This window comes from Diorhabda sublineata, chromosome 4, assembly GCF_026230105.1.
Source record: "Diorhabda sublineata isolate icDioSubl1.1 chromosome 4, icDioSubl1.1, whole genome shotgun sequence".
NCBI lineage: Eukaryota > Metazoa > Arthropoda > Insecta > Coleoptera > Chrysomelidae > Diorhabda > Diorhabda sublineata.
Genome location: NC_079477.1, coordinates 8,150,217 through 8,175,414, shown reverse-complemented (window position 1 = coordinate 8,175,414; position 25,198 = coordinate 8,150,217). Strand labels below are relative to the sequence as shown.

General features: G+C 30.4%; 2 protein-coding genes across 5 annotated transcripts in view; one reads left to right on the top strand and one right to left on the bottom strand.

Annotated features, from left to right (window-relative positions):
* The first annotated feature begins 216 nt into the window (after window positions 1-216).
* Window positions 217-12,112, top strand: LOC130442475 (splicing factor 3B subunit 3). 2 transcript variants are annotated; one of them, XM_056776627.1, is made up of 12 exons: window positions 217-323; window positions 978-2,049; window positions 3,307-3,641; window positions 4,399-4,550; window positions 4,644-4,796; window positions 5,742-6,148; window positions 7,128-7,341; window positions 8,951-9,307; window positions 9,363-9,632; window positions 9,857-10,000; window positions 10,984-11,400; window positions 11,690-11,913. In XM_056776627.1, the coding sequence occupies exons 2-12, from the start codon at window positions 983-985 to the stop codon at window positions 11,828-11,830; spliced, it is 3,657 nt and encodes a 1,218-aa protein (XP_056632605.1). In that variant the 5' UTR covers window positions 217-323; window positions 978-982; the 3' UTR covers window positions 11,831-11,913. The 2 variants fall into 2 exon arrangements, with proteins under 2 accessions (XP_056632605.1, XP_056632603.1); XM_056776625.1 differs by having other exon boundaries at window positions 223-328; window positions 11,690-12,112.
* A 2,718-nt stretch (window positions 12,113-14,830) lies between these two features.
* LOC130442652 (ecdysone-induced protein 74EF) overlaps window positions 14,831-25,198 on the bottom strand; it is a 307,190-nt gene continuing 296,822 nt past the window's right edge. For all 3 annotated transcript variants that reach the window (XM_056776959.1, XM_056776960.1, XM_056776961.1), the window contains one exon: window positions 14,831-21,084. In XM_056776959.1, the coding sequence (XP_056632937.1) occupies window positions 20,513-21,084 (572 nt within the window). In that variant the 3' untranslated portion in view covers window positions 14,831-20,512. The remainder of the gene's footprint in view (window positions 21,085-25,198) is intronic.

The following is a 25,198-nucleotide window of genomic DNA, read 5'->3' as shown; positions in this document are numbered from 1 at the left end:
TTACGTATTTATTACAAATATTTTTATTGTAAGAATAATACTAATTTTTCATATTCAAAAACTATTTGTACTTCGATTTTTGTTAAATGCATATATTAAAATATCGACCATCACTAGTTGCGTCGCTAATCACGTTCTATGGGACTGATGTGCTACCACAGAACATATCCTAATCTGTGTGTGCCACAGTTATGCTCGTTTTTTCTTAACATTTCCATTTGCGAATTGTCATTTGAAGATGACGGATGCGGCCATGAGTTGTTTAGACGGCGTTGCTTAGATTTATATCTACAAATATGTGACCGAGCTAAATTGATCGAAAAGTTTAGTAAGTTTGAAATTTTTATTTATAAGTAATAGTTACGGAAAATTGTTATATTTTTTCATGAAGAGATGTTATATGTTAGGTAACGTAACGGCGTCACGCCATTTTGTAATAACCATGGCTAACAAAGTATGAAAATACAGAATTTTTAAATCTTTATTTTTCAAAAATGAAATTTTGCTTTATATTGTAATATAGTAGAAAATTTAAATTATTAAGTTTGAGAATTTAATAATCAGTTATCTTAGATGTAATTTTAGTTGTATTGTGCATTATGGCCGAATACGTGTGTACTATTTTACGTTTTGATGATATTTTTGTGTTTTTGTTTATAATACGGTATTTATGGAAAATAATGAAGAGGTTTTTTATTGAGACAAATGCAAACGGATGTGTTTGACTTTTTTTCAACCAAAGTCACATCAGTCGGCAAACAGCGACATCAAACGGCGATTAACAATGGTCTCTTGCATTTCTATGTATTTAATTTTGTAACAGCAAACTTCAATGACAAACCAAAAGTAAATTTGAATGAATTGGCCGTAAAAAATCATCTATATAGCAACTATTCATTTGTTAAGTATTGTTTTACATCCACTTCATTTTTTCCATATCGTTGTATCAAAAACTAATTGCAACTTTCTCTTTTCAGTAAAAATGTTTTTGTATAATTTGACCCTGCAAAGGGGTACAGCTATTACCCATGCCATTCATGGAAATTTCTCGGGATCAAAGATCCAAGAAATTGTCATATCCAGAGGAAAGATTCTAGAGCTTCTCCGCCCTGATCCTAATACAGGAAAAGTACATACACTTTTAACTATAGAAATATTTGGTATCATAAGATCCTTGATGCCATTCCGGTTAACAGGAGGTACTAAAGATTATATTGTAGTAGGATCAGATTCTGGAAGGTTGGTAATATTGGAGTACATATCTCAAAAGAATATTTTCGAAAAGGTTCATCAAGAAACGTTTGGAAAATCAGGTGGTAGACGTATAGTACCTGGTCAATATTTAGCTACAGATCTTCGAGGAAGAGCTGTTATGATTGGAGCCATAGAAAAACAAAAATTAGCATACATTTTGAACAGGGATGCTCAAGCTAGATTAACAATATCTTCTCCATTAGAAGCTCATAAGAGTAATACTTTAGTTTACCATATGGTAGGAGTAGATGTTGGATATGATAATCCAATCTTTGCCTGTCTGGAGATAGATTATGAAGAAGCAGACTCTGATCCAACGGGGGAAGCTGCCCAGAAAACACAACAAACTTTAACTTTTTATGAAATTGATTTAGTTGTAAACCACGTGGTGAGAAAATATTCTGAACCTTTAGAAGAACATGCCAATTTCTTGGTAACAGTACCTGGAGGAGATGATGGCCCTTCGGGGGTATTGATTTGTTCTGAAAATTACTTAACTTATAAAAATTTAGGAGAACAGCATGATATTCGATGTCCCATACCTAGAAGGAGAAACGATCTTGATGATCCTGAAAGAGGAATGATTTTTGTGTGTTCTGCCACTCACAAAACCAAATCAATGTTCTTTTTCTTGGCACAGACAGAACAAGGAGACATTTTTAAAATTACTCTTGAAACAAATGGAGATATGGTGACTGAAATTAAGTTGAAATATTTTGATACTGTACCAGTAGCTACTGCTATGTGTGTTCTCAAGACTGGATTCTTGTTTGTAGCCTCCGAATTTGGAAATCAGTAAGTACACAAATATGCTTCATTCAAATTTACATTTGAAATTAGCTGTTTTGGTGGACATTCAATTCATTTCACAATGTAAAATTCATTATGAAAAGAATACTATTTATGTCCTAAATCAAATTCTCGTACATAGTACCAACTTATTTCTTTAATGGTATGTTGGCCTCCAATCTTGAGACAATGTTTTAAACAAAATATTTAGTAGGAATTGAATCGTAATCTTGAGTGGTGTCAACAAGGGAAACATAAGTCAATTCTTTTTAAGTAATTGATACCCTAAGGTCAATAATAAGGGATTGAAGATAAATTTCTTACTTCGCTAAAAAAGTATAATAGTATATATATTTAAATCTGTTTATAACTCACATTCACACTCTGGTAGATCAGAATTGACAGCTTGTCAATGAGTAGTATCTACTTAAAATTAGGATTATATTTACTGTCTGGTCAATACTTCAAAGATTTGCTTTCTAAGAAAGGAGGGTCAAAAAATTGGAAAAATAATACACAAAAACCGAAGATAATTAGTCTATACAATGTAACAGACTTGTTACTATGTTGTCATATCAAACTGTAGAAGGTGGCTATTGAAAGTGTTTTTCAACATTTTTTATGTAAATGCATGGATTTTATATAACAAAACCACTGGAGGAAATATGAAAAGACAAGATTTTTAATTGGCACAAAAGCCTGCCTTTGAATATAAAGAACAGCTATAAAAAGAAAAAAAATCTGTAAAAAAACGTCCATTCCAAAATCATTTTATGTAAAAGTGTGTTAAATAGTAATGAAACATTCATATTTTTGATTTAAAAATATATAATTTCTTTGCCTTTTTGTCCTTTCTGTATCAAAGTTTAAGTTTTCATCATAATCTCATGAATCCATAAAAATTTTTATACACTTCACTCATTATTTTTCTTGTAATTTATTATTTTTTCCACAGTTTACTTAGAAAATTGCACATACTGCTCAGGCTTTAAATTTTCATGTCACATGCAACAAAAAAAAACAGATTTTTTTCTCTTGTCACCAGTACTATCATCGACTTATTCAATTTAGTAACAAATTGTAGTTTCTATTTTCTTTAATACAATTTTACAATTACTTGCATATGTTTCTCATCACCACTCTATCATATTTTTTACTAGTATTATATAAACTGTTACATAAAATATTTTTCCAAAAATGTACTTATTTTTTGTAATTACTTAGACTATTGTTATTTGGATTAAACGGAACTTATATTTTCAGCTACTTATATCAAATTGCACATCTTGGAGATGATGATGATGAGTTAGAATTCAGTTCAGCGATGCCCTTAGAAGAAGGTGATACTTTCTTTTTTGCCCCTCGTCCCTTAAGAAATCTTGTTTTGGTGGATGAAATGGAGTCTTTATCGCCAATTTTGTCTAGTCGTGTAGCTGATTTAGCTGGTGAAGATACTCCTCAGTTATATATGTTATGTGGCCGAGGACCTAGGTCATCACTGAGGGTATTGAGACATGGTCTAGAGGTTTCTGAAATGGCTGTTTCAGAGTTGCCGGGTAATCCAAATGCTGTATGGACTGTAAAAAGGAGAAGTGATGGTGAGTTTTTATTATTTTAAGTGTGAAGTATCATATTAGATAAAAAAAGTTCAATTTATTAAATGATAAATTTGGAATAATTCATTTCATTCTTGGAAGGTAATTGTTGAAATTCAATTTTTTATACAAAAATAATAGTTAACGTAATTCACAATATTTACTTCTCCGGTGCTGAAATTGTAATTAAATTTAAATTCACCTATGCAAATGGGGGGTTGATTAAATCTCATTAAAAAAAATTGTAACATTATTTTAATAATGCCTGGCTGTTGAACAATTTTCAACACCAGTGCTTTTTTATTTCAGATCCTGTTCTAAGAAAATGGACTAGGCCAGAGTGGTAAGTAGTGAAGAGAGTGATAGATTCTCATCATAACCAATTACAAATATTACATGGAATTTTGATGATTTCTATAATGAAAAAGCTTGACTTTGGTAGAAACTTTTATAAATTTATCAGTTATTTCTTCTAATGTTAAAAACTAATATATAGTTATATTTTGATTTTAATTAATAATTCTTGATTTGCTAATGAAAAATTTTCCAAAAAAATTATATAAAACTTTGTTTACTCAAATTTAAATATTTTGAAAAATTTCAATCTGGATAAATATGGTAACATGATGAAATTTTTAGTCCGTGTTTCACCTGATTCTTAGTGATTACAACTTTTAAAACTGAAATTATATCAAGTGTTAGGCAATATGTCTTAAATCCTAGTAAATTTAATCTAACAAACGATTTTTTCTTGTTGCAGATGAATTTGATGCATATATCATTGTTTCGTTCGTTAATGCTACTTTGGTATTATCCATTGGTGAGACTGTTGAAGAGGTAACTGATAGTGGTTTTTTGGGAACAACGCCAACTTTAAGTTGTTCCGCTTTAAGTGACGATGCTTTAGTACAAGTAAGAATATTGAAATGTTTCTGTCAACTATTTCTAAGAACTTTTATTGATTTATTGAACTGTCTCATGTTTTAAAAATGAATCAACTTGTAGGTTTATCCAGATGGAATAAGACACATTTGTGCAGATAAACGTGTAAATGAATGGAAAGCTGGTAAAAAGAGTATTGTAAAATGTGCAGTGAATCAAAGACAAGTGGTGATAGCTCTATCTGGTGGAGAATTGGTTTATTTTGAAATGGACCCCGTAAGTATAATTTTTTCTATATTAAATTGTTTTTGCATAGTTGTATATCTGCTAATAATAATTATTTGTTAGTGGTATATATACTGTGCTAGAGTAAATCTGTATTGTCGCCTCCGGTGTATTTCTGTGGTATACTGGAGTGAATCAATACTGAACATTATTAACCCTTTGCACTCCGTTGTCGCCGCATTTGCGACATTTTATATGTTAGGAATAAACCCGATGCTGCCGCATTTGCAACACACTTGTTTTAGTGTTTGCGTGTTGGTGTTAAGCACCAGTGATAATGCTGAATTCATCACAAAAACAAAATTTTTAATCGGTAGTGAGCAATAAAATGTTGAAAAGTAGTTAATTACAGGGAGTCTATGGGTGGTGTCGATCGAGTGGATCAGTATGTATCAACCTATTGTTTTCTTAGAAAATCCCTCAAATGGTGGAGGAAAATGTTTTTTTGGGGCATGGAGATGTCCTAAATAAATTCATATATTTTATGTAAATGCATAAAGAACAAAAACGAAAAACACATGTCCCATTTGAGGTTTGTCAAGCACTTAGTCTATCGACTTGGGGAATTCGGAGAAGATCGATCAAAACCATCCACCTCAAATCAAGAAGCTAAGCATGACAAAAAGACTTCACATCTTGCGTAAGGGGAAAAAAAGGAATTACGTAGTTTGTTCCAACAGGCAAGAACGAGGGCGGAGAAGAAAAACTGGAATTTTGCGATATTTTTCCCGATAAACCTCGAATGCATATGGGCGATTGCTTTGAAAAATACGATACGAGGAGGAATTCTAAGCATTAACATTAATATGCATACACTTTTTACTAATATAGCTCTGGAGTTACTGGTTCCTACCATTGCTTATTAGGCTGGAGTGCAAAGTGTTAATAAAAATTAATCTATTAAATTCTATATAACGGCCTTTCTATTTGTTGTAGACAGGCCAATTACATGAATATAAAGAGAGAAAACGGATGAATTCCGACGTTCTATGCATGGCGTTAGCTAATGTTCCACCCGGCGAACAAAGATCGTGGTTCTTAGCTGTAGGACTTGCAGATGGAACTGTAAGAATAATATCTTTAGATCCTAGCGATTGTTTAGCACCCAGAGCTATGCAACCTTTACCTGTTTGTGCCGAATCTCTTGCTATAGTAGAAATGGGTTGTACTGAAAGGGATCCTGACAGTGCTGCTGCTGCTAGTACTACAAGCACTTTGTATTTAAATATAGGTTTGCAAAATGGTGCGTTGTTAAGAACAGTTCTTGATCCTGTTACTGGGGATTTGACTGATACTAGAACCAGGTACTTGGGATCAAGACCGGTTAAATTGTTTAGAATAAGGTGAGTTGAGAATTAATATTTTACTGTAATATTATATATAACTTTCAACTGAAAACTGTAGCAGAATAGAATTTTTATTTTTAACAGAGCAAATTTCTCAAAAATCATCCATAATAATGTAGTTTTATTGTCCTCATTTATCAAATTTATTATTGTTGACACTCTTGTATAAATATAAATAAAATGTACAAGTTCCTTTTGAGGTTTTGATCAAAATGGAAATTGGAAAATAATTTTGTAGAGCATAATTGATATCCTTTTTATTCCAATCTAGTAGTGTTAAGTTTCAATATAATGTCATGAAAAAAAAATTAGAATCTGTTCCGCTAGATACCCACCTTAGTTTTCTGTAATTTTATTAGCATTGAAATCGATCACTATCATAATAAAAACATGGGGTTTCATTGAGATGAATAAACAATTATTTATTGGGTTATCAAGATTATGATAAATAGTTTTAAAATGTTTGATCTTTTTTCCATAATTTCACTAACAACTTTTGCATTTCAGACAACTTTGATTTTTAATAATTCTACTAATAAAAAATTTTATAGGAATGGCTCTATCTACATAAACATAAATAAGTAATTTGAGTGACCTTCCAAAATACAATTTCAATATCTTTATTTTTTTGTTGTTGATGTACATTTTTAGAATTACATATATCTCAGTTTACGACAATTAATACAATCAAATGGAAGGCAAAGACATTCTCCCAACATTTTGGTAAAGGAGGAGAATCCAATGGAACAGTTCATCATAATTTATCCCGACTTTCTATTGAAACTTGGCAATAGTAAACTACAAGTAAGTTGGGGCTTGTACATTGAAATTCTTATGTTCTGGGTAAAATGATGCTATTGGTAATCCGTGTTTCAACTGAATTTAAGTGATTAATTTATTTACAACTGATTTTAATATAATTCAATTACATTTTTATATGTTTTATATTATTAATAAATTAAGAAAATGGTTTCAGAATGCAGCAATCAGAAGCAGTATTAGCAATGAGCAGTCGATCATGGTTAAGCTACTACTATCAAAGCAGATTTTATTTAACACCTTTATCATATGAAAGTTTGGAATATGCTTCAGGGTTCAGTTCAGAACAATGTCCAGAAGGCATTGTTGCCATTTCAACTAATACTTTGAGGATCTTGGCACTGGAAAAGCTTGGTGCAGTTTTCAACCAGGTACATATCATTGATATATGTGTTTAATTATTAATTTTTTACGCATTAACCATGCAGGGTTATTAGCGAGTAATTGAGGATTTAATACATTCGATTTTACTATGTAGTTTGTAGTCTGTCAGGTGGTTCGTGAGTTTCTTTGGGTCTTAGCTTTTCCAGTGAATGTGGTAATTGATTCATTTTTTGTTCCTTGCTATATTTTAAACAGTCAATTAAAAGAAGTGTTTCACAGTTAACTCACTATTACACATTGGTTTTTGATTTCCTGCTAATAGGTAATCATGTGTGATACAAGTATGTCCTATTCTTATATGGAAGAGGATCACTTGTTCACATCTACTTATTAATTAGGGTTTATAAAAGAACAATCAGAAGTTTACAAGATATTATTTTTAGTTATGTCCCTATACTAAACCTGTTAATGAAATATAATCTTATACACAGAACCTTGTTTTGAGTGCTACTGAAAGCATATAAAATATATGAGTTGGGATATTCTTCCAATTCTTTGCTACTGTTTGAGGGTCTTTTTATGTTTTCCAATGGATAAGTGACAAATTCAAAAACTAATCACAGAAACAAAGAGGTTTTAACGAGAAAGGTCACAATAGAACTGTAAAAATGCTGGTTTGATAGTTGCTTAAGATAAAAATTTTGATCTATTATATACTCTGGGCTATTTACCGCTTAGGTAACAATTAGGTAAAACTCTTTCTGAAACCATCTAAGAGCCTGACTCAGGTCAAGAGTTCAATAATTTATTATATGCACCACAAAAAGACAATCTACTTATTAGTTTATAGAGTTGAGTTATTACTATTAGTTATTGTTGGCCTCATGGAAAAGATCTCTTCAGCAGTTCAGACCTTTGACAGCTAATTATTATTAACATTGCCTTCTATTAAAACTATTTTCTATTTGTGACATCTAAAGTATTTGTCCCTCCTCAATTACTCAATTTGAGCACGTGGGTGCGCAATGCATTAAACTCACGTTCCAAATTGTTGTTTTTAAGATTTGGGCGTCGAGCACAGTTGCGTTTTCTCCATGCCCCTTAAATACTGGATAAATATTGGGCTCCATGAGATATAAAATTGTGCTTTAAAAACAAACTGTAAAATTGACATTTTGTGGGCATTTATTTGGATTTACATTTATTTTTGCTTAAAACAAAATTTTCTTAATTATTGGAATTCAAAGGCAAATTGGAAATATGCACTATTACTTGATAAAGAAGACTATAAAAGGGCTTAAGAAGGTATATATAGTAAAACATGTAGTTTTATGATGTGCTTCCATTGTATTCATATTTTATATTCAATTAATCAAATTTCTTATATTTCCGACACGGCAACAAATAAACAATTGATTTGAGACATTTTTTAAAACTTTACGCAAAACTTAATGAAGTTTGCTCCTATTGATTCTTATGTGCCATGCTCATGAACGTCGAGCCCATGGGTTTCGTGCACAAAGAACTTAATAAATTGGAAAGCTACTATTACTATTAGTCTATGTCACAGTCACAAAACAAATATATACTTCCATATATGTTCAAATTTTTATTTAATTATGTTGTTGTTATGTCTGTTTTTGTATTTCATTTTAGGTTTCTTTCCCTTTAGAATATACACCAAGAAAGTTTATTATCCATCCGGATTCTAATAATTTGATAATATTAGAAACAGAACACAATGCATATACGGAGGAAACAAAAAAACAACGTCGTTTCCAGATGGCTGAAGAAATGCGAGAAGCGGCTGGCGAAGATGAACAAGAACTCGCCAGAGAAATGGCGGAAGCTTTTCTTAATGAAGATTTGCCTGAAAATATATTTTCGGCGCCTAAAGCTGGCCATGGAATGTGGGCATCCACCATGAGATTGATGGATCCGGTACAGGGAAGCACGTACAAATTGCTAAGATTAGAGCAAAATGAAGCTGCCATGTCAGCAGCTCTAGTTAAGGTAAGATTGAAACTTTATACCAATATACTTGAAATTTAATCATGTTGTATTTTAGTTTCATGGCCAGCCTGAGCATCAGTTGTTTCTTATTATAGGAATTGCCAAAGATTTCCAACTTATTCCTAGGCAGTGTAATCTAGGTTTTTTGGACACATATAAAATTGATGTTTCTGGTAAAGAGATTGAACTCGTACATAGGACAGTAGTGGATGAAGTTCCTAATGCTTTATGTGGTTATAATGGAAGATTATTAGCGGGAGTTGGCAAAATGTTACGATTATATGACTTAGGAAAGAAGAAATTGTTGAGAAAATGTGAAAACAAGGTAAGAACCACTAGTTACCAGGTTTGAAAGAAATGTATGCATATCTCTCAAGTCATAAGTAATTTAATATATGTTATTTATTGTTCCTGTCATTCAGAGAATCTATGATGACAATTCACAATTCTAAATGTTTATGTAGAAATCCTGCAGTACTGATATTCATCTTGATATATAATTCTTTTATACCTATGTTAACGAAATTTGACATTTTATTTCATTTTCAGCATATACCCAATACAATAGTAAACATTCAAGCTATGGGTAAAAGAATATTCGTTTCAGATGTGCAAGAGTCTGTATTTATGGTCCGTTACAAGAGGGCTGAAAATCAACTAATAATTTTTGCAGACGACACGCATCCAAGATGGGTAAGAATTTAATAAATCAATTATTAATGGAAGTCAATCCAATACAGTCAATTCTGTTAACTATTCCTAAATATAAAAAATTATACCGTATAATATACAATGTCACTTGGAGGTTTTCTGGCAACAATCAAATTATCATAAATTTGTGTTTTAGTTTTGAAACAGAAAACATTTGTTGATAAAATGTTCCCTAACGAATTTAATTGGTTATTTAGCTAAAACTTTTGATAAGAAAATGTTTAGGTTTGCTTTACTGACTTATTGTCGCCCAATATGAAATGGTTATGGTTTTTTTAATAATGAAAATAAGCCCAAAGTAGCCAACATCGTGGTCTTAGCCTCAAAATGTGTACTGTAGTTATAACATTGATTGGAGAAGGCTACCGACAAGTGATTCAAAGATTTCACATAGCATAGTTATCAATTCAATGAGTATAGAGATGCAAAGAAGACAAAGTCAATGCAATGTGCTCGTAGTACATGACCAATTTTTGAGCAAAGACAAAGATTTGTTACTTTTCTATCTCTATTAAAAAGAAATAAGCAATGATCCGATAAGAAGCAGGCTTACAGGGTTTGATTTGAGAAGCAACTGGTCTCCTGTTAATCCTAGTTTAAAGAGCATGATTTTTGTTGGTTGCTAGAGATCATCTGGTCTGGAAAGACCACCCGTGGGGAAATGGTAATATTCTCAGACGAGTACAGATTTTGAACATTTGACAATGATCGATACATATTTCATTATTTTATAATTAATTATTAAGTGCTATTAAAATAGGAACTTTCATTATATTCCAGATAATGTTGCAAATTTCTTTTATGTCTGCATTTCCTAAAATAGTGATTGAAATTAAAGTTTTAATTCTACCTCCTTATAAGTTTTTACTCAAATTAATTACAATATTTTTCAACTTAGTTAATTTTGCTGGTGAATCTAATATTAGTCATTGAGCTTAAGAAAAATGTTTATAAAATTGTTGTAGGTTACATGTACAAGTGTTTTGGATTACGACACTATTGCCACTGCTGATAAATTCGGTAATATCGCAATTTTGCGATTACCGACTAATGTTAGCGATGATGTTGAAGAAGATCCAACTGGACACAAGGCATTGTGGGATCGAGGGCTCTTGAATGGAGCATCACAGAAAGCCGACACAGTGGCAACATTTCACATTGGAGAGACTGTAACGTGGCTTCAGAAAGCTACTCTTATTCCTGGAGGATCAGAATCTTTGATTTATACAACGTTGTCAGGAACTGTAGGAGTTTTAGTACCATTTACGTCACATGAGGATCATGAATTTTTTCAACATTTAGAGATGCACATGAGAAGCGAGAATCCACCTCTTTGTGGAAGAGATCATCTTTCATTTAGGAGTTATTATTTTCCTGTAAAGGTAACTATATCAGTTTTTCATTGAGACATTTTTGAAATTATAAATTCATGGAAGTATTTAGTTCAAACATGACTTGAAAGTATTATGCATAGAATATGAATTTATGGATTTTTCTACATTTCATCTGTAAACTTTCCTTCTATCCTTATTACAATATGATGATTCATTAATTCACATGCTAGACTTATGATAGCGATGATTTTACTATATCAACTGATTAATATTTTATGTAGACTATTAAACTTTAGCCAACTATTGTGCATTTATTCTTATTAACTCTTTTTTTCAGAACGTAATTGATGGAGATATGTGTGAACAGTACAACTCTTTAGAACCATCTAAACAGAAGTTTATAGCTTCAGAATTAGACAGAACCCCCGCCGAAGTTTCCAAGAAACTCGAGGATATTAGAACACGTTACGCTTTCTAAGATTAGAATAATTTTTGTATTAGGATTTTCCTTAATTTCAATAAGTATAAGAAGTTTGTAAAAATATATTGTAAAATCTGACTTTATTTTTATTGCGTAGAAACAGGTTCCTAAGGAAAGCCGAAGTAACACCTAAAATCAGTTGACCTTCTGCAGATGATAACTTTGTTTTTAAAATTAGCATTAGTTAGTGCAATGATAATGTAGTGTGGGTAAAAAGTATGTTTTATATGAGTTTTACTTAATAAAATAGCCATCGTCCTGGTGCTTTTGCCATTTAAAGGATCTTTAGAGTTCTATTTGTGTTCATAAATATTTGAACTTGAGAGTAAAAAGTCTGTCCTACCTCGAAGTATGTCTAGACTATTAATGAAATTCTATTGCTTCTCGATATTTTTAAAAATTATATCAATAATTTTTCTATATCTGGTAGCTAGAGAATTTTATGTATAAAACCGAAGTATACTTTTTGATTTGTTTTCAAAACTTATATTTTGATACAATGATATCGACCTGCGGATTTCCTCTGAAAACAGTTTTCTCTCATTTGAACTGAAAAAGAATAATTATTAGGTTTGGCTAATGTATCAGTAATGTTGAAAAGTTTTGAATGATTTTTCATTTCTTAGTAACGACACTATTGTAATTCTGGTATGTTGCTTTATCATTTGTAAATGTAAAAACCGCACCAAAAAATATTTATGGTAAGACGAACTTTCATCACAAAACCAGAAGAAAATCAGCACAACTGAAAGGAGTTTATCATATTTTTTGTTTTGGATAAATGAAAAAATGTAGTGACACAATATACTAATACGTCTTGATGATCGAAATTCACCGAATAATGTTTAATTGGTTCTAAGGTAACATTTCATATTTTTGTTTGTGTTAAGAAAAGTCTTTTTCTTTATTATAAGATATATCAGTAGCGGATGAGATGAACAAAATTTGCTGATTTGCATAAAAAAAACTCGCTTTGTCATCAGCTATGTGATTTGAAAGCACTAATGAAATTAGCAGTATGGGTGGTATGGGTGTAATCTTACTTCCCTGGTTGGAGACTTCCGCAGGAAGTTCTATTCAGCAGTCAGTTGAAGTATATTAATAACTGGTACTTGGATGGGTGAGAAATTGATCTTAAATTGGATTTCACCAGCTTTTCAACACCTTATGAATTAAATTTATAAAAACTAAATAAACTAACCCCATAACAAGTTTTGATGTAATGGTGCATAGGTTGATTCCTTAGTTATCACTAACTCCAACTTGGTAGCTGTAGAACTACATCAAAAATAAAATCAGAAACGGAACAGGAAAACAGATGGAAATTACTAAAGAATGAACGCGTTGGTAGAACAGATCTGTATAAAAAGGAACTTATGCTCTAACATCTATAAAAACTGAATTAATATTTTTTAACATAAAACTATAGAGGAATCTGTTCTGTTCCCCATATTAAATAGAAAATTCACACAGAAATAAGCCTACTAAATTTATTTGAAATAAAAAGAACTTATTAAAGATAATTCAAATTTTGTGAACACTTTGCAAAGTTAAAAATATATAAAAACTTACCAGCGATTATAAAAAACATTGTCACCACAAATTTACTTTGAGTTTAACCTTAATTAGGCGTTATAGAATGTAGATAGAGAACGTTTTAGAATCGACAAAGGGATTTGATTGAAATTTTCGAATAGAGTGGAAAGAGGACAATAAATTAATTACACCAAAAACGGATTTTATCGGCTCCCATGCTGACATGTTGGAGCGGTTTCCACACTAAGAAAAATATAAATCACCAAGCACTGCTTTACATCTTTATCAAGGTCTACACTTCTATTGATTTTATGATGAAAATGTCATGAACAACATATTCAATACTTCAATAACGTAACCATGTTGAGAGATTATTCAGTAATCCAAGATGTGCTTCGGAAATCACTTGGACTAACATTTAAGTAATTCACCTAAAAAATTGTAACTCTTAAGAAATACGCCACGATTATCGAAAGTATCGCTTGATAGGAAAGCCAGTTCGAATGGCCTATAAAATTTAGCACAATTAGTAATTTTTGGTAGTACATACTTATTCTTCAACACATTTTCATTACGCCTCTGCGTACTTAACTAATAAACAGAATATAATTGAGCTATAATATTGGTAGATCATATTGCATATTACCAAAAATATGGTTTTAGATGCTTCTTAAAATTTAAGTGCTCTTGATCGGTGATCCCTATTTCCTTCCAAGCTTAATTGCCACCAAATAGTAAGCATTTTTTTGATTACAACCACAAATCCAATAATTTTTGGCACAAATATCTTTAGTTAATTTTTTGTATAGCTTTTTCCTCTACTTAAACCAGATTTTCTATATTTGGTGTTAACTTGCGTTTCAAATCGTTCTAAAGAACCAGAGAATTCAGAAAGTCGCGAAAACATTGTATGATTGGCATTACCCAGTTTGTTAGAGTTGCGCTGGTCTAGGTAGGTCATTGAAAGAGGGCGTAGAGCACATTGGTATATCCCAGATTAATACTAAAACAGCGTGAATCGGAAGTTATGTGAATTATTCAACCTGTTGACTTTACGGAATTGTTTATGGAGGTATTGTGAAATATTGCAAATTTTCTTGTGAATAAGTAGTAGAAAATGTATTAGATAAGATTATTATCAATTAAATTATGTATTTTTTTATCTATTAATTTTTTTTGAGAGCCCTGCCGCGCTTATGCCTCTACTGGGATGGTCACAATTTTTAGTATATTTTTAACATTGTCAAATAGCATATAAAAATGTACTCGACACTGTTACATAATTTTTATTTCGATACAAACTAATGTTATTATTTTAAATAGAATATTTTCAAAAAAAGTTAAGAAGAATATTTCTATATTATTTATAGTGGGGTATTAAACTTGACACTGAACGGACATGTTGTTAAATTCAAAACATTCGTAGGAAAGATTTATTGGATTGGAATTGAAACTAAAATATTTTTATCATATTATATTTTTGCGAAGAGAAAATATTACAATAAACTATATATATAAAGAAGTACCTTGTCTTAAACTAAATAAAAACTATACAATATTCTATTTTAAAATCAATAAAATCCTTATTATCTAAAGGTAGGTAAATTTCTTTCTGTTATAGAATAAAAATTATCTATATATACAAAAACTGTAACATTTCTATTGCAATATCACCAAAAAATTACATAGTTTTTCAGTTATTGTAAAAATAAGATTTATATGTATATAAATATTTGTTAGTGATGTATTACCTGCAGATCAGATAAATAATACATGAGCGTCTCCAATTTTATATCGATAAGGTTTATTAAAAAAACCTTTTTTTAGATTATTGTATTTTACAAATAAGTATAATTCCATCCCTAGTATTATTTTTGATGACGTTCAAGTATGAGTAATACACAGGATTTTGCACATATAGTATTGAATTGTTTAAATAGGTAACAAACAAAAAATTAAGAACATTTAAATGTATAACGTGTATATAATATATATATTGGCTAAACGTGTTGACAATTAACAATCATGCAAACATATCACATGGTATCTGGACGATAAAGTCAACAAATTTTGTACCCTCTATCTGGCAAACTATTAGATATTTCTATTTCATAACATTATTTGTATAGGTAAGTGGTTTATTGTGTAGAAAAATATTTTTAAATAGGGCATATCCAAAAATACACAATAAAAATTACATCAAATAGTAATGAGAAATCAGTTGTGTCAATTAAAACAGAAGAAATGAAATAAATAAAAAAATTAGAAAGAAGCCTTTTTTATTATTGGTGCTAGAAAACTTGAAAATTTTATCTCAAATAACGTCAGGTAAATAGTTACTTTTGCGGTAACTTGTCAAGCTCTGAGTTACTATCCGCAAAGTTGAGAATAAAGATAAAATTAATTTCAAACGATAGTTTTTGGACTTGTGACACGATTTTCTTAAACAAATCCTCAAATAGCACAAGAGTATTTTCATTATAACGTTTTTACACGAATATACACGAAATTTTTCTGTCGAATTTTATGTGATTGCACCATGAGCAACAGTCCTCAGTTCATATGTTCATTTGTTTAGTCCGTTTAGTATTGTATAATATGTGTATAATTCATCCAATATCTCTATCAAAACAGTAAGAACAGGCAAGTGATGGACGATCTTACAGTCAACAAATACTTTAATCTAAATTTAATGTTGAAAGTTCATTCTTTTGAAGTTAAATTAATTATGAAATGTTTTAAAATTACGTTAAAGTTTTTGAATGTAGAAAATGAAACTTCAATTTTCACTCACAATCGGAATACAAAATAAAATGATGTATGACACATAAAAGAAGTAGTTTTTTCGCAGTTCCCGATAAACGCCAACACTTTTAATTTGGAACTTAAATTTTTTTTTTAAATAGTTTCAATTATTTTTAAAGAAAATATGCATAACTACGATGCTACCTAAAAAATAAGAACTTTTCAGGTGTATAAACGGTTATTACAAAAGATTGAGTTATTTTTGTTGCTCAAAGCTACGAGATAATGTTACAATTAAAGCAAGTCGACACAATTATGACATGTTATGTAGAGTGTATAATAACATTCTCTAATAAATGTACATACACTTAATGCGGGCACTTAGGAACCCTTGAAACATACAAACGAGTCTTCTTCTTGCGGTCTATTTTTTACATTTTACGCAGTAAAGTAAAGAATAATTCCAAACTTATGAATTTACATGAATAAAATCAATTTTCGTAAATAAAATTACACTTTTTATGTTGTTATTTAGTTTTTTTTTCAATTTAGAGAAATGACTCGTGATAAATTGAATTCTTAAAGAAAAAATGAAAATATTTATATTCAATGTTTTTAGAAAAATATTTGCCAATTCAATGTGTTTATATACCAGTCAAAAAAAGATGCAAAACTTCAACAAGAGCAACAAATTATTTACAATCAGCTTGTATACAGTAGAATGAAAGTCAGTTATGAATACATTTTTCAAAGAATAATGACCTCAAGATTAAGGATATTTGAGAGCTAGTTAATACATTGTCGACACAGTATAATATATATTCCATGTTGGAAATAATTTTGGAAATTTTGTTGACTATGCCACTTTTAATGAAATCATTCTATCTCTGTTATTCACAAAATTAACGGTGGGTCAAATTATACTGTAAAATCAGCTACATAAAAAAAACTGCCAAAAAGTATATTTTCAATAATTCAATTTACATACATAAATACTGGGGTAAGTATTGATATGATATCTTTCCATTTGTGGTTTGGAAATTTTAAACATAATATATTGTTTTATACAGAATCTTTAATCACCAAAGTTTTGACGTATCAAACATGTTTTTCCAAAATGTGGTACATCTTTGTCATATGCTTATTTCAATTACACTATAAACTGTACTCAAGTTTCCTAAACAAGCATATATAATAAGATTTTAAAATTGATGCAAGAGACAAATTCAACTGGAACTTGTTCACGATATAATAATACAAGTTAGCAAATGGAGGATCCAGAAGAATGCTGAGCTGTGACAGATGTATGGCGAGTCAGATTTAGTGGCGTTCATACTGGAGCGCGTTTGGGGTGGCTGGAACACAGGGAGCACAGATGCCTTCTGATCGATACCCGCGCAGAGCCATGTATGGAGACCACCCCTTCGCTGGTTGGAGGACATTGAGGCTAGACCCAATCCAGCGACGTTGGAGGCTCAGGACAGAAAGAATTGGCAATCGATTGTTAAGACTCTGGTTCTCAAAAGATAGTAGCGCCGGTTAAAGAAGAAAAAGTTAGCAAGTAAATGAAGCTATAATTTGACTTCTATTATTTAAAAAAAGTAATTTAATTAACAAAAACCTGCATTTAAATAAAAAATAACGATATTACCAAGCATGGAAAAGATGATTTTAGTATGTATTTTCACACAACCATTATTTATATTCTCTCATTTTTGTGTTTAAAATATATTTGTAATTATTTGCCAGATTGTCAGGTTTTTTGTGCATAAATTTATACAATTACACATACAACTGTTTTTTTTCTTCTACAATCTTATAATATAGTACAAATTTTCGCTGAGAAAAATCCTGGGATAGGTTTCAATTTTTTTATCTAATTTCTACATTTGTTAAAGTATTTGTTATATAACTTGTCCTGATTTGCACTGAGCTGTATAATATTTCAAGACACATATCAATTAGGTACATATGTTCAACAATAAATTTAGAAAACAACTAAAATTACAAAAATCACAGAAAGTTACAAAAAAATTTACAAAAAAATTAAATGTGATATTTCGAAGTTATTAAATAAATACTATACAGAATGTACACTTATAAACTTACTGTTTTTTTTTTGTATAATTGAAACTACTTGAAATTTAATTATGAAATAATTTTCCCATATTTACAAATTTTTTGTTCTGATAAATCAAAAACTCATTTTTTAATATAAAAACGATTACATTCAATCATTTTTATTATCTATCCAAATCGATATTTTTCTACAAATCATTTTTGTGTACATACTGAGATCAAATCCAAAAAGATTTTCCGCTCTTCAAAGAAAAACAAAAAGAGAGCTATTCATTGACATTAATTTATTTTTTCTGTCAATCACTAGGCACCTCGCAGTCTTTTCTAATCCATTTTAAAGCACCTTCCTTTGTAATTAAATAATATGTACGAGAGACAGATCCGCATGTCGTAACAAAATTATTGATTACGTAAGCAAAACGGATTTGTTCTCTTTTATCAACAAAAATTTGGAAAAAAACTGTTCCCCCCCTGAAACCCGTCCGTATCACAAATCTCACACATCCACAACTATGTTTCATTTATTACTATTATAATTGATATTCTTAACATTTTAGGTATATATTTTTTATAAAAAATCTTCCTATATAACAAAATTGTCACTATTCCATACCATACAGTAAACAACAGTGATACATTTTATATTTTTTTTAAACTTTGTATGTACAGATCAACCTGCTTAAAATAATCTTTAATGACCCACCAACAATTTTTTTTGTACAACTGTTTTTTAAAAAGCACTTATAAATGCAGTTTTTGAACACTTGGTCCATCTTTGAAGAAATAAACAAGAAAGAACTTGATTATTATGAAACACTGGATGTTTAAGGAAACAGCATTTTCTTCAGACCATAAATATATTAAATTTTCTCAATATTAGTTCAAACGTTCGTATAAATGCTTCATTGCAATCGTATGAAATAGTGTAGAGGGTAGGGTACAATATTTTTTAGGATCTTACAACATACTATAGTGTTTATTTTCAAATCACAACCTTTCCCATTATCTCAGGTCACCTAAGGATATAGATTAAACGAGTTTAGCTCACAAATTTCATTACTTATAAGTAGTACCACTAAATAGTTGCTATTTATTAGCCATTACTGATAAAATATCCATATTACAGTGTTTTTTTATTTCAAATGAAACGATTTAATGACTATCAAATAATTAAAAATAAAAATTAAGCCACAAGATTATTCTTCGAAACTAATGCTTTTATATAATGTGAAATAATTTAAAAAACAGTTTTGCATTATCAATTATCCAATCAACGACAACGCTTTTCAGTGGTTTTGAAATTTAAAACGACATCTTTTTACGGCTTAATAAACTATCTAAATATACCAAAATGATATACTCCCATTCCCAGCAGTCGGATTGGAAAATCCAGGCTTTAAACTGATCTGGAAATAACACTGTGGCTTTATTGAATATTTCCAGAGCTATTTTTTCCATATATTGTCTAATAATGATTTTAGGTGAACCATTGAGTAACGACTTTTCTGCCCAGATGTTTGCTTGTCATTTGTCAGTCCATTATGGTGCTTCAAAGCCGTGTCAAAGACATTTAACGTCATTATGACTTGTTCACTTCTAAATAAATAAATATTAGAGAAATTTGGAGTGAAATGGCCAGCCAAATATTATAAGAGCATATACTTTTTGAGTTTCTCAATGGTAGGAACTCAACAGTCGTCAATGATCCAAAGATGATTCTCTAATTAGAAGATGAAGCAAATCCACGTCAGACAATTTCAACATTCTATAACATCTTTGAGGAAATGTGTAGTAGATTCACAAAAACAAAAGTGCAGGGATAAATTGAGAGGTCAATGTTTGATAAGGTATGGTAGTCATAATCCAATGATTTCTTTCGAGGAGGACCTGTACTTGTACACTATTGGTACTTCTTTATATATAATAGGACATAAATAGGTTTGCATTATTATCCAATCAACAGGTAATGAAAACAATCAAAAATGGTTAACTAAATTATGTTTTTTTTTTACATTTGAGATATGCGCTATCTGAAGAATAAATAGCAATAATTATGGTCCTACCATATAGTATTTTACTTTAGGTTGTCTTGGACAATTTTTACAAAATGACTTCAACTATGAGATCTTTCAGAAATGCTACAAACTGCAAAAATTCGTTGTTACCACACTTTTGAGTTATAGCTAATATTTACAATCTAGAAACTCAATATTTCTAAATAAATAATTTGTGATTTGTTGTACTTTTCGAGACACAGCCGGTTTCCACTACCAGCTGGTTCAGTTTTTTTTCTCTGTTTTGAGAAAAAATAATTGAAATTTACGCAGCTCCTGTGCAGTCAATTTCGACTATATCCTTAGGTACCTCTACAAATTGATAGACTAATCTCTGTCCATCAACTTTAGCTAAAATGCCTCTCTGGTAATAATATCTTAGGGCTCTACCCATAGTTTCATAGTTCATATCGGGTTTGTTTTTGTGCATGCCCCATAACCTCGAAACAGCCTTCGAATCCACCAATTTGAAGACGCCCTTTTCTCTATTCGTCCACTTTATATACCTTGGGCAGTATTCCCTATCTTGTAACAATTTTAATAAAAACTCCCATAAATAAGTCGTTGATCCTTCCCTTGATTTCCTCTTGACGGTGCCTGGTTCGCCCATTTTTTGTTTCTTTACTTTTTTGAGTTTCCTCGGTGAAAATCCTAACATGTAAGGATCGTCGTACATACTGCTGGTAGCTGCCTGTATAACAGATGTCGGGATTGAGTGTCTTATTGGTGGAGAAGGAGGAGAAGGTGTGGTAAATGGTGATTGACTGTGATGGTGCATATGATGATTCTGTTGAACCTGGTGTTGCTGTAAAATATAGCTATTGTAGGGATCCAAATCTGAAACAAAAATAATAATTAGTATCAATATATTCTTAAATTTAAATATTCATATTTTTAAAATTATATAAAAAGGTATGTGCGATTGGAAATGGGTTGTTTATATATATGAGGACAAAGGAGGAAGGGCTGCTATAGGTAGTTGGTACTTCTAAAGTAGGTCAAATAAAGGCGGCGAGATATGGGGTTGATGAGAACACATGCACAGGTAGATATCAACAGGCTGTTTATAAAAGCAGAGATGGATTACTCCGATTATTAAAAATTTAGTAAAAATAGAATACCAGAAAAATGTTATAAAATATATTATGATATAATGAGTCACTTAATTGTTCTATAGAAACGGTGAGGTAAATTATACATAAGTGTCTAATACTCTCTTCTGCATCTTTTTTTGGAGTTAGTGACATTAAATTGAATTATGAACATATCTAGCACTAGTATTTTGAAATGGCTATTTCTGAGAATGGATAAACCAATATTTCCATAGCTAGTATTTTGAAATGGCTATTTCTGAGAAACGGATAACAAATATTTGCATAGCTAAATGTTTGGACAGTTTTTGTATTGTTTTTGCTTGCAATTAACAGGAAAAAGTTTACAAGTTATATATAGGGTTCGGTGTTAATACGCCTTCTTAGTACTAGACATTGCCATCTTGGCAACTCTAGGCTAAACAAAAATGGAAAAGAATAAAATGATTGTTTTGTGCATTTCCTAGTAATCGAGCTTAAATTTTTTGAAAATCACAACACTGCAAAAGAAATATTTCTCTAATAATTTCATTTATTCAAATTTAAGCATTAATACGTCCTTGCTACACCCCTGATTCAAATGTGAAACCATTTTGAGGAATAAAGATAGAAATAATACATCCGGAAATCAATTATGTTAAAAGAGAGGGTGTTGTAAACAGGTAGTTGAGCGGTAGAGTGATTTGTCTTGGGATTTTATCAAATTATAGGCTTTTCGTGATAGGATCGTCCCCTCTATAAAAACTCAAAAGGGTGATTGAATTAATTGTATTCTCACGAATATTAGAATTCCTTCATTAATTAATAAAAGAGAAAAGTACCATATTAATTAATATTTTTTTTTTATTTGAGTACTACAAAATTTGGGGACAACTATTAGTATTATATATACTTTATAGAAATTTATATTTTATTTATAATATTTGGTATATCAGGGAGATGTAATATGTTTTTTTTCAATCTATTATTATAATAGTTCTATTCTTACTTTAAGAAAACGCAAATATGGTAAAAATGAAAAATAAGAAAGGACACTTTCGGCGGCATCTTTTTATTAAAAAAATTAAAATGTATTATAATAGGCAATAATGTTAAAATTAAATAACAAAATTTTCAACAGTTAGCGGTGAATATATCATAAAAACTTTATTTCTTGGACTGACATTTAAATTTTCCCCCTGACAACTTAGGAAAAGACCAAAATTTGTAATTTTTAATTATTTTGCTATTATTCGTACTAAATATACCAACTTTTATAAGTGATAAAGTATTTGTAATACCGGGTATTTCTAAACGGGTATAAAAACAGTATGAACTTTTCACCCTGCAAGCGAAAAGTTTTTTTACATTAGTGCCATTCCCGAAATTAACTATATCCTGTACAAAAAGTCCTAATCCCAATCAAAACAAACCAAGGAATCACCAATCGTGTAATCTTTAGAAAAGATATGAATATAGATAGACGTGTCTTCATCTAATATGCGACACACCGTATAAAATATCTAAGAACGATTATTGTGAGAATGTAGCACAAAGAAAATGTAGGTAAGTTTTGTTATTTAAACGGGCTAGTTACCGCGTAATGTTTCCTATATGAAAATCCACTTTCATTTTAGATAGTTTCTCCATTTAATTCTTATTACGTTTAAATCTTAGTCAGAAAGTTGATTTCAATTTACGTTTTTCAGTTTATTAAAATTATCACAACAAACAGAGAAATAAGTATTAGACTGTATACAATCGAGTCTAGATATTTAATAGATGGCAGATGCTATAAATATTTTTATAAAAAATTGTACTTTACAAAACACATAGTTTTTTACTTCGAATGTTAAGTCTTTTTTCTATTTAGCTACCATATCAACTTGGTTGAAGGCACATTTTGGGACTGCCAACTTTAGGACGCGGACTTTGATGAGTGAGATGTGGAAATTTGAGACTTTGAATTTGTTTTTGTTTACATCATTTAATTTTCTATAACAACTGTTAATTCTATTGCGTTCTAAAAATGAGTGTAAATTTGGACTAAAGATGCATCATGTAAGACAGTCTATTGGAGACAAACCTCGAAAAGGCGATGAAAATATCGATAGGATTTGGATTTAAAACACAATAATAAATATTATTCTTCTTCGCCTGTGCTATTTCTTTGTTTAGCTCGAAAACATTCAAATATTCTATTAAAAACATCAATCTCACTATCAAATTCACACTACGTATTTATAAACATTCCTGGAAATTATTTGGTCCAAGATCATGACTGTAACAAATCCTATTTATCTTCTTTACGTCTCTAAGTTTCTTATAAATGAAAGTTAACCTTTGTAATTGATACTATTTTTCGAATGACATCAAAAAAGTATTATCAATTTGAAATAGTGATGTCCATGACTCCATTATTACTGATATGTTTAATTGTATCTCATTCTCGTTCCCGGAAGTATAAAGAAATTTGTTATTTAAAGCGGAATATTTTTAAACAATAAAGAAACTGAGATAATAACGTCCGACACGATGAGGTCTTCACCATAGGCGTGCGCAAAAGAAAAAATACAACAACATAACCTGTACAGATAAATAAAATTGTTTCTGTAATTTCAAGAAGCTTTTCATTAAATTTATATGAAAATATAATAGTTGGATTAAACTTTTTGTGTGATTGGGTATCTTCTATATTTCTACTTTTGTTCTAAACTCTCTTTAATTAAAATTGTTTTGTTATGTTGCGCCGATTTCTATCGGTAAAATCTTTAACCAGTCGTCGAGTGCATTACACAGAGTTCTGTCGTAATATACCATATGATCAAATTTGATCGGCATGAGCCAAAAAACATTATAACGTGTCTAAATACGAATATACGACAATATCTTTTTATCAACAAGAACAAAACATTTTATTTCGTAGTTGGTCGGAATCTGCCTCGGAAAGCTGGAAACATTTTGTCGAATTTTTGTAGTTTTTATATGATGTTTGGTTTTTTCGTTCTTTCTTGAATGTACGGTTCTCAAAAGACAACGTATTGGTATCTTGATACTTATCGTTGTGCCCAATTCGTCAACGCCATCAACGTCTTGTCCCCAAACAAAAAACACAAAAAAAATCGATACACAAAGTATAATAATGATATTAACTTAACATAGGTCCTTTACGCAAAATACAGAATTATTAAGTAAAGGTTAGTTGAATATAATATTTTTGACCTTTAATTGGAAGAATTAGTCGTACATGTTTATTTTCAAACTCTACATTCTACTCATTTCAGAAGATTATTTTTTATATCGCAATCAATGTCATGACAGAATACCAGGTCTAGCTAGTGTTTTTACTATCTAATCTATGAACAAAATCAATAGCAACGAATTTATCTGCGTCAATGTATATGATATTTCCTTTAACATTAGAAATTCATTGATCTTCTTCCTTCTATTTGTCTCTGGCATGTGTTTTTGATCACTTCTACATACATATATAACTTAAAGACTTATTCAAGTGCTAGAATCATCCACCATATTGATATTTTTGCATCTTGCCATCCAAGGTTATTGATTTAACATTGAGGTTAGGACCAAGTCAAACCACTAATATTAATTTGTCCATTGACATTTATCGGACTTTTTTAAGAAGAAGAAAGTGTTGTTTTATCGAGATAATGCATCTTGTCACAAATTATTGTAAATAATGTCAAAATTGCCTGAATTGGGCTCCGATTTCGGGATTCACCTTCTTGTCCTGCTATAAAAATTGTCTGACTGCTATAGTCGTTGTAATGTCGTAGAAGGCAACTATATTGAATAATAAAATCAAATTCTATCACAAAAAAGATTTTTTATATGCTAGCGTACAAAGTTTCAGGCCCACC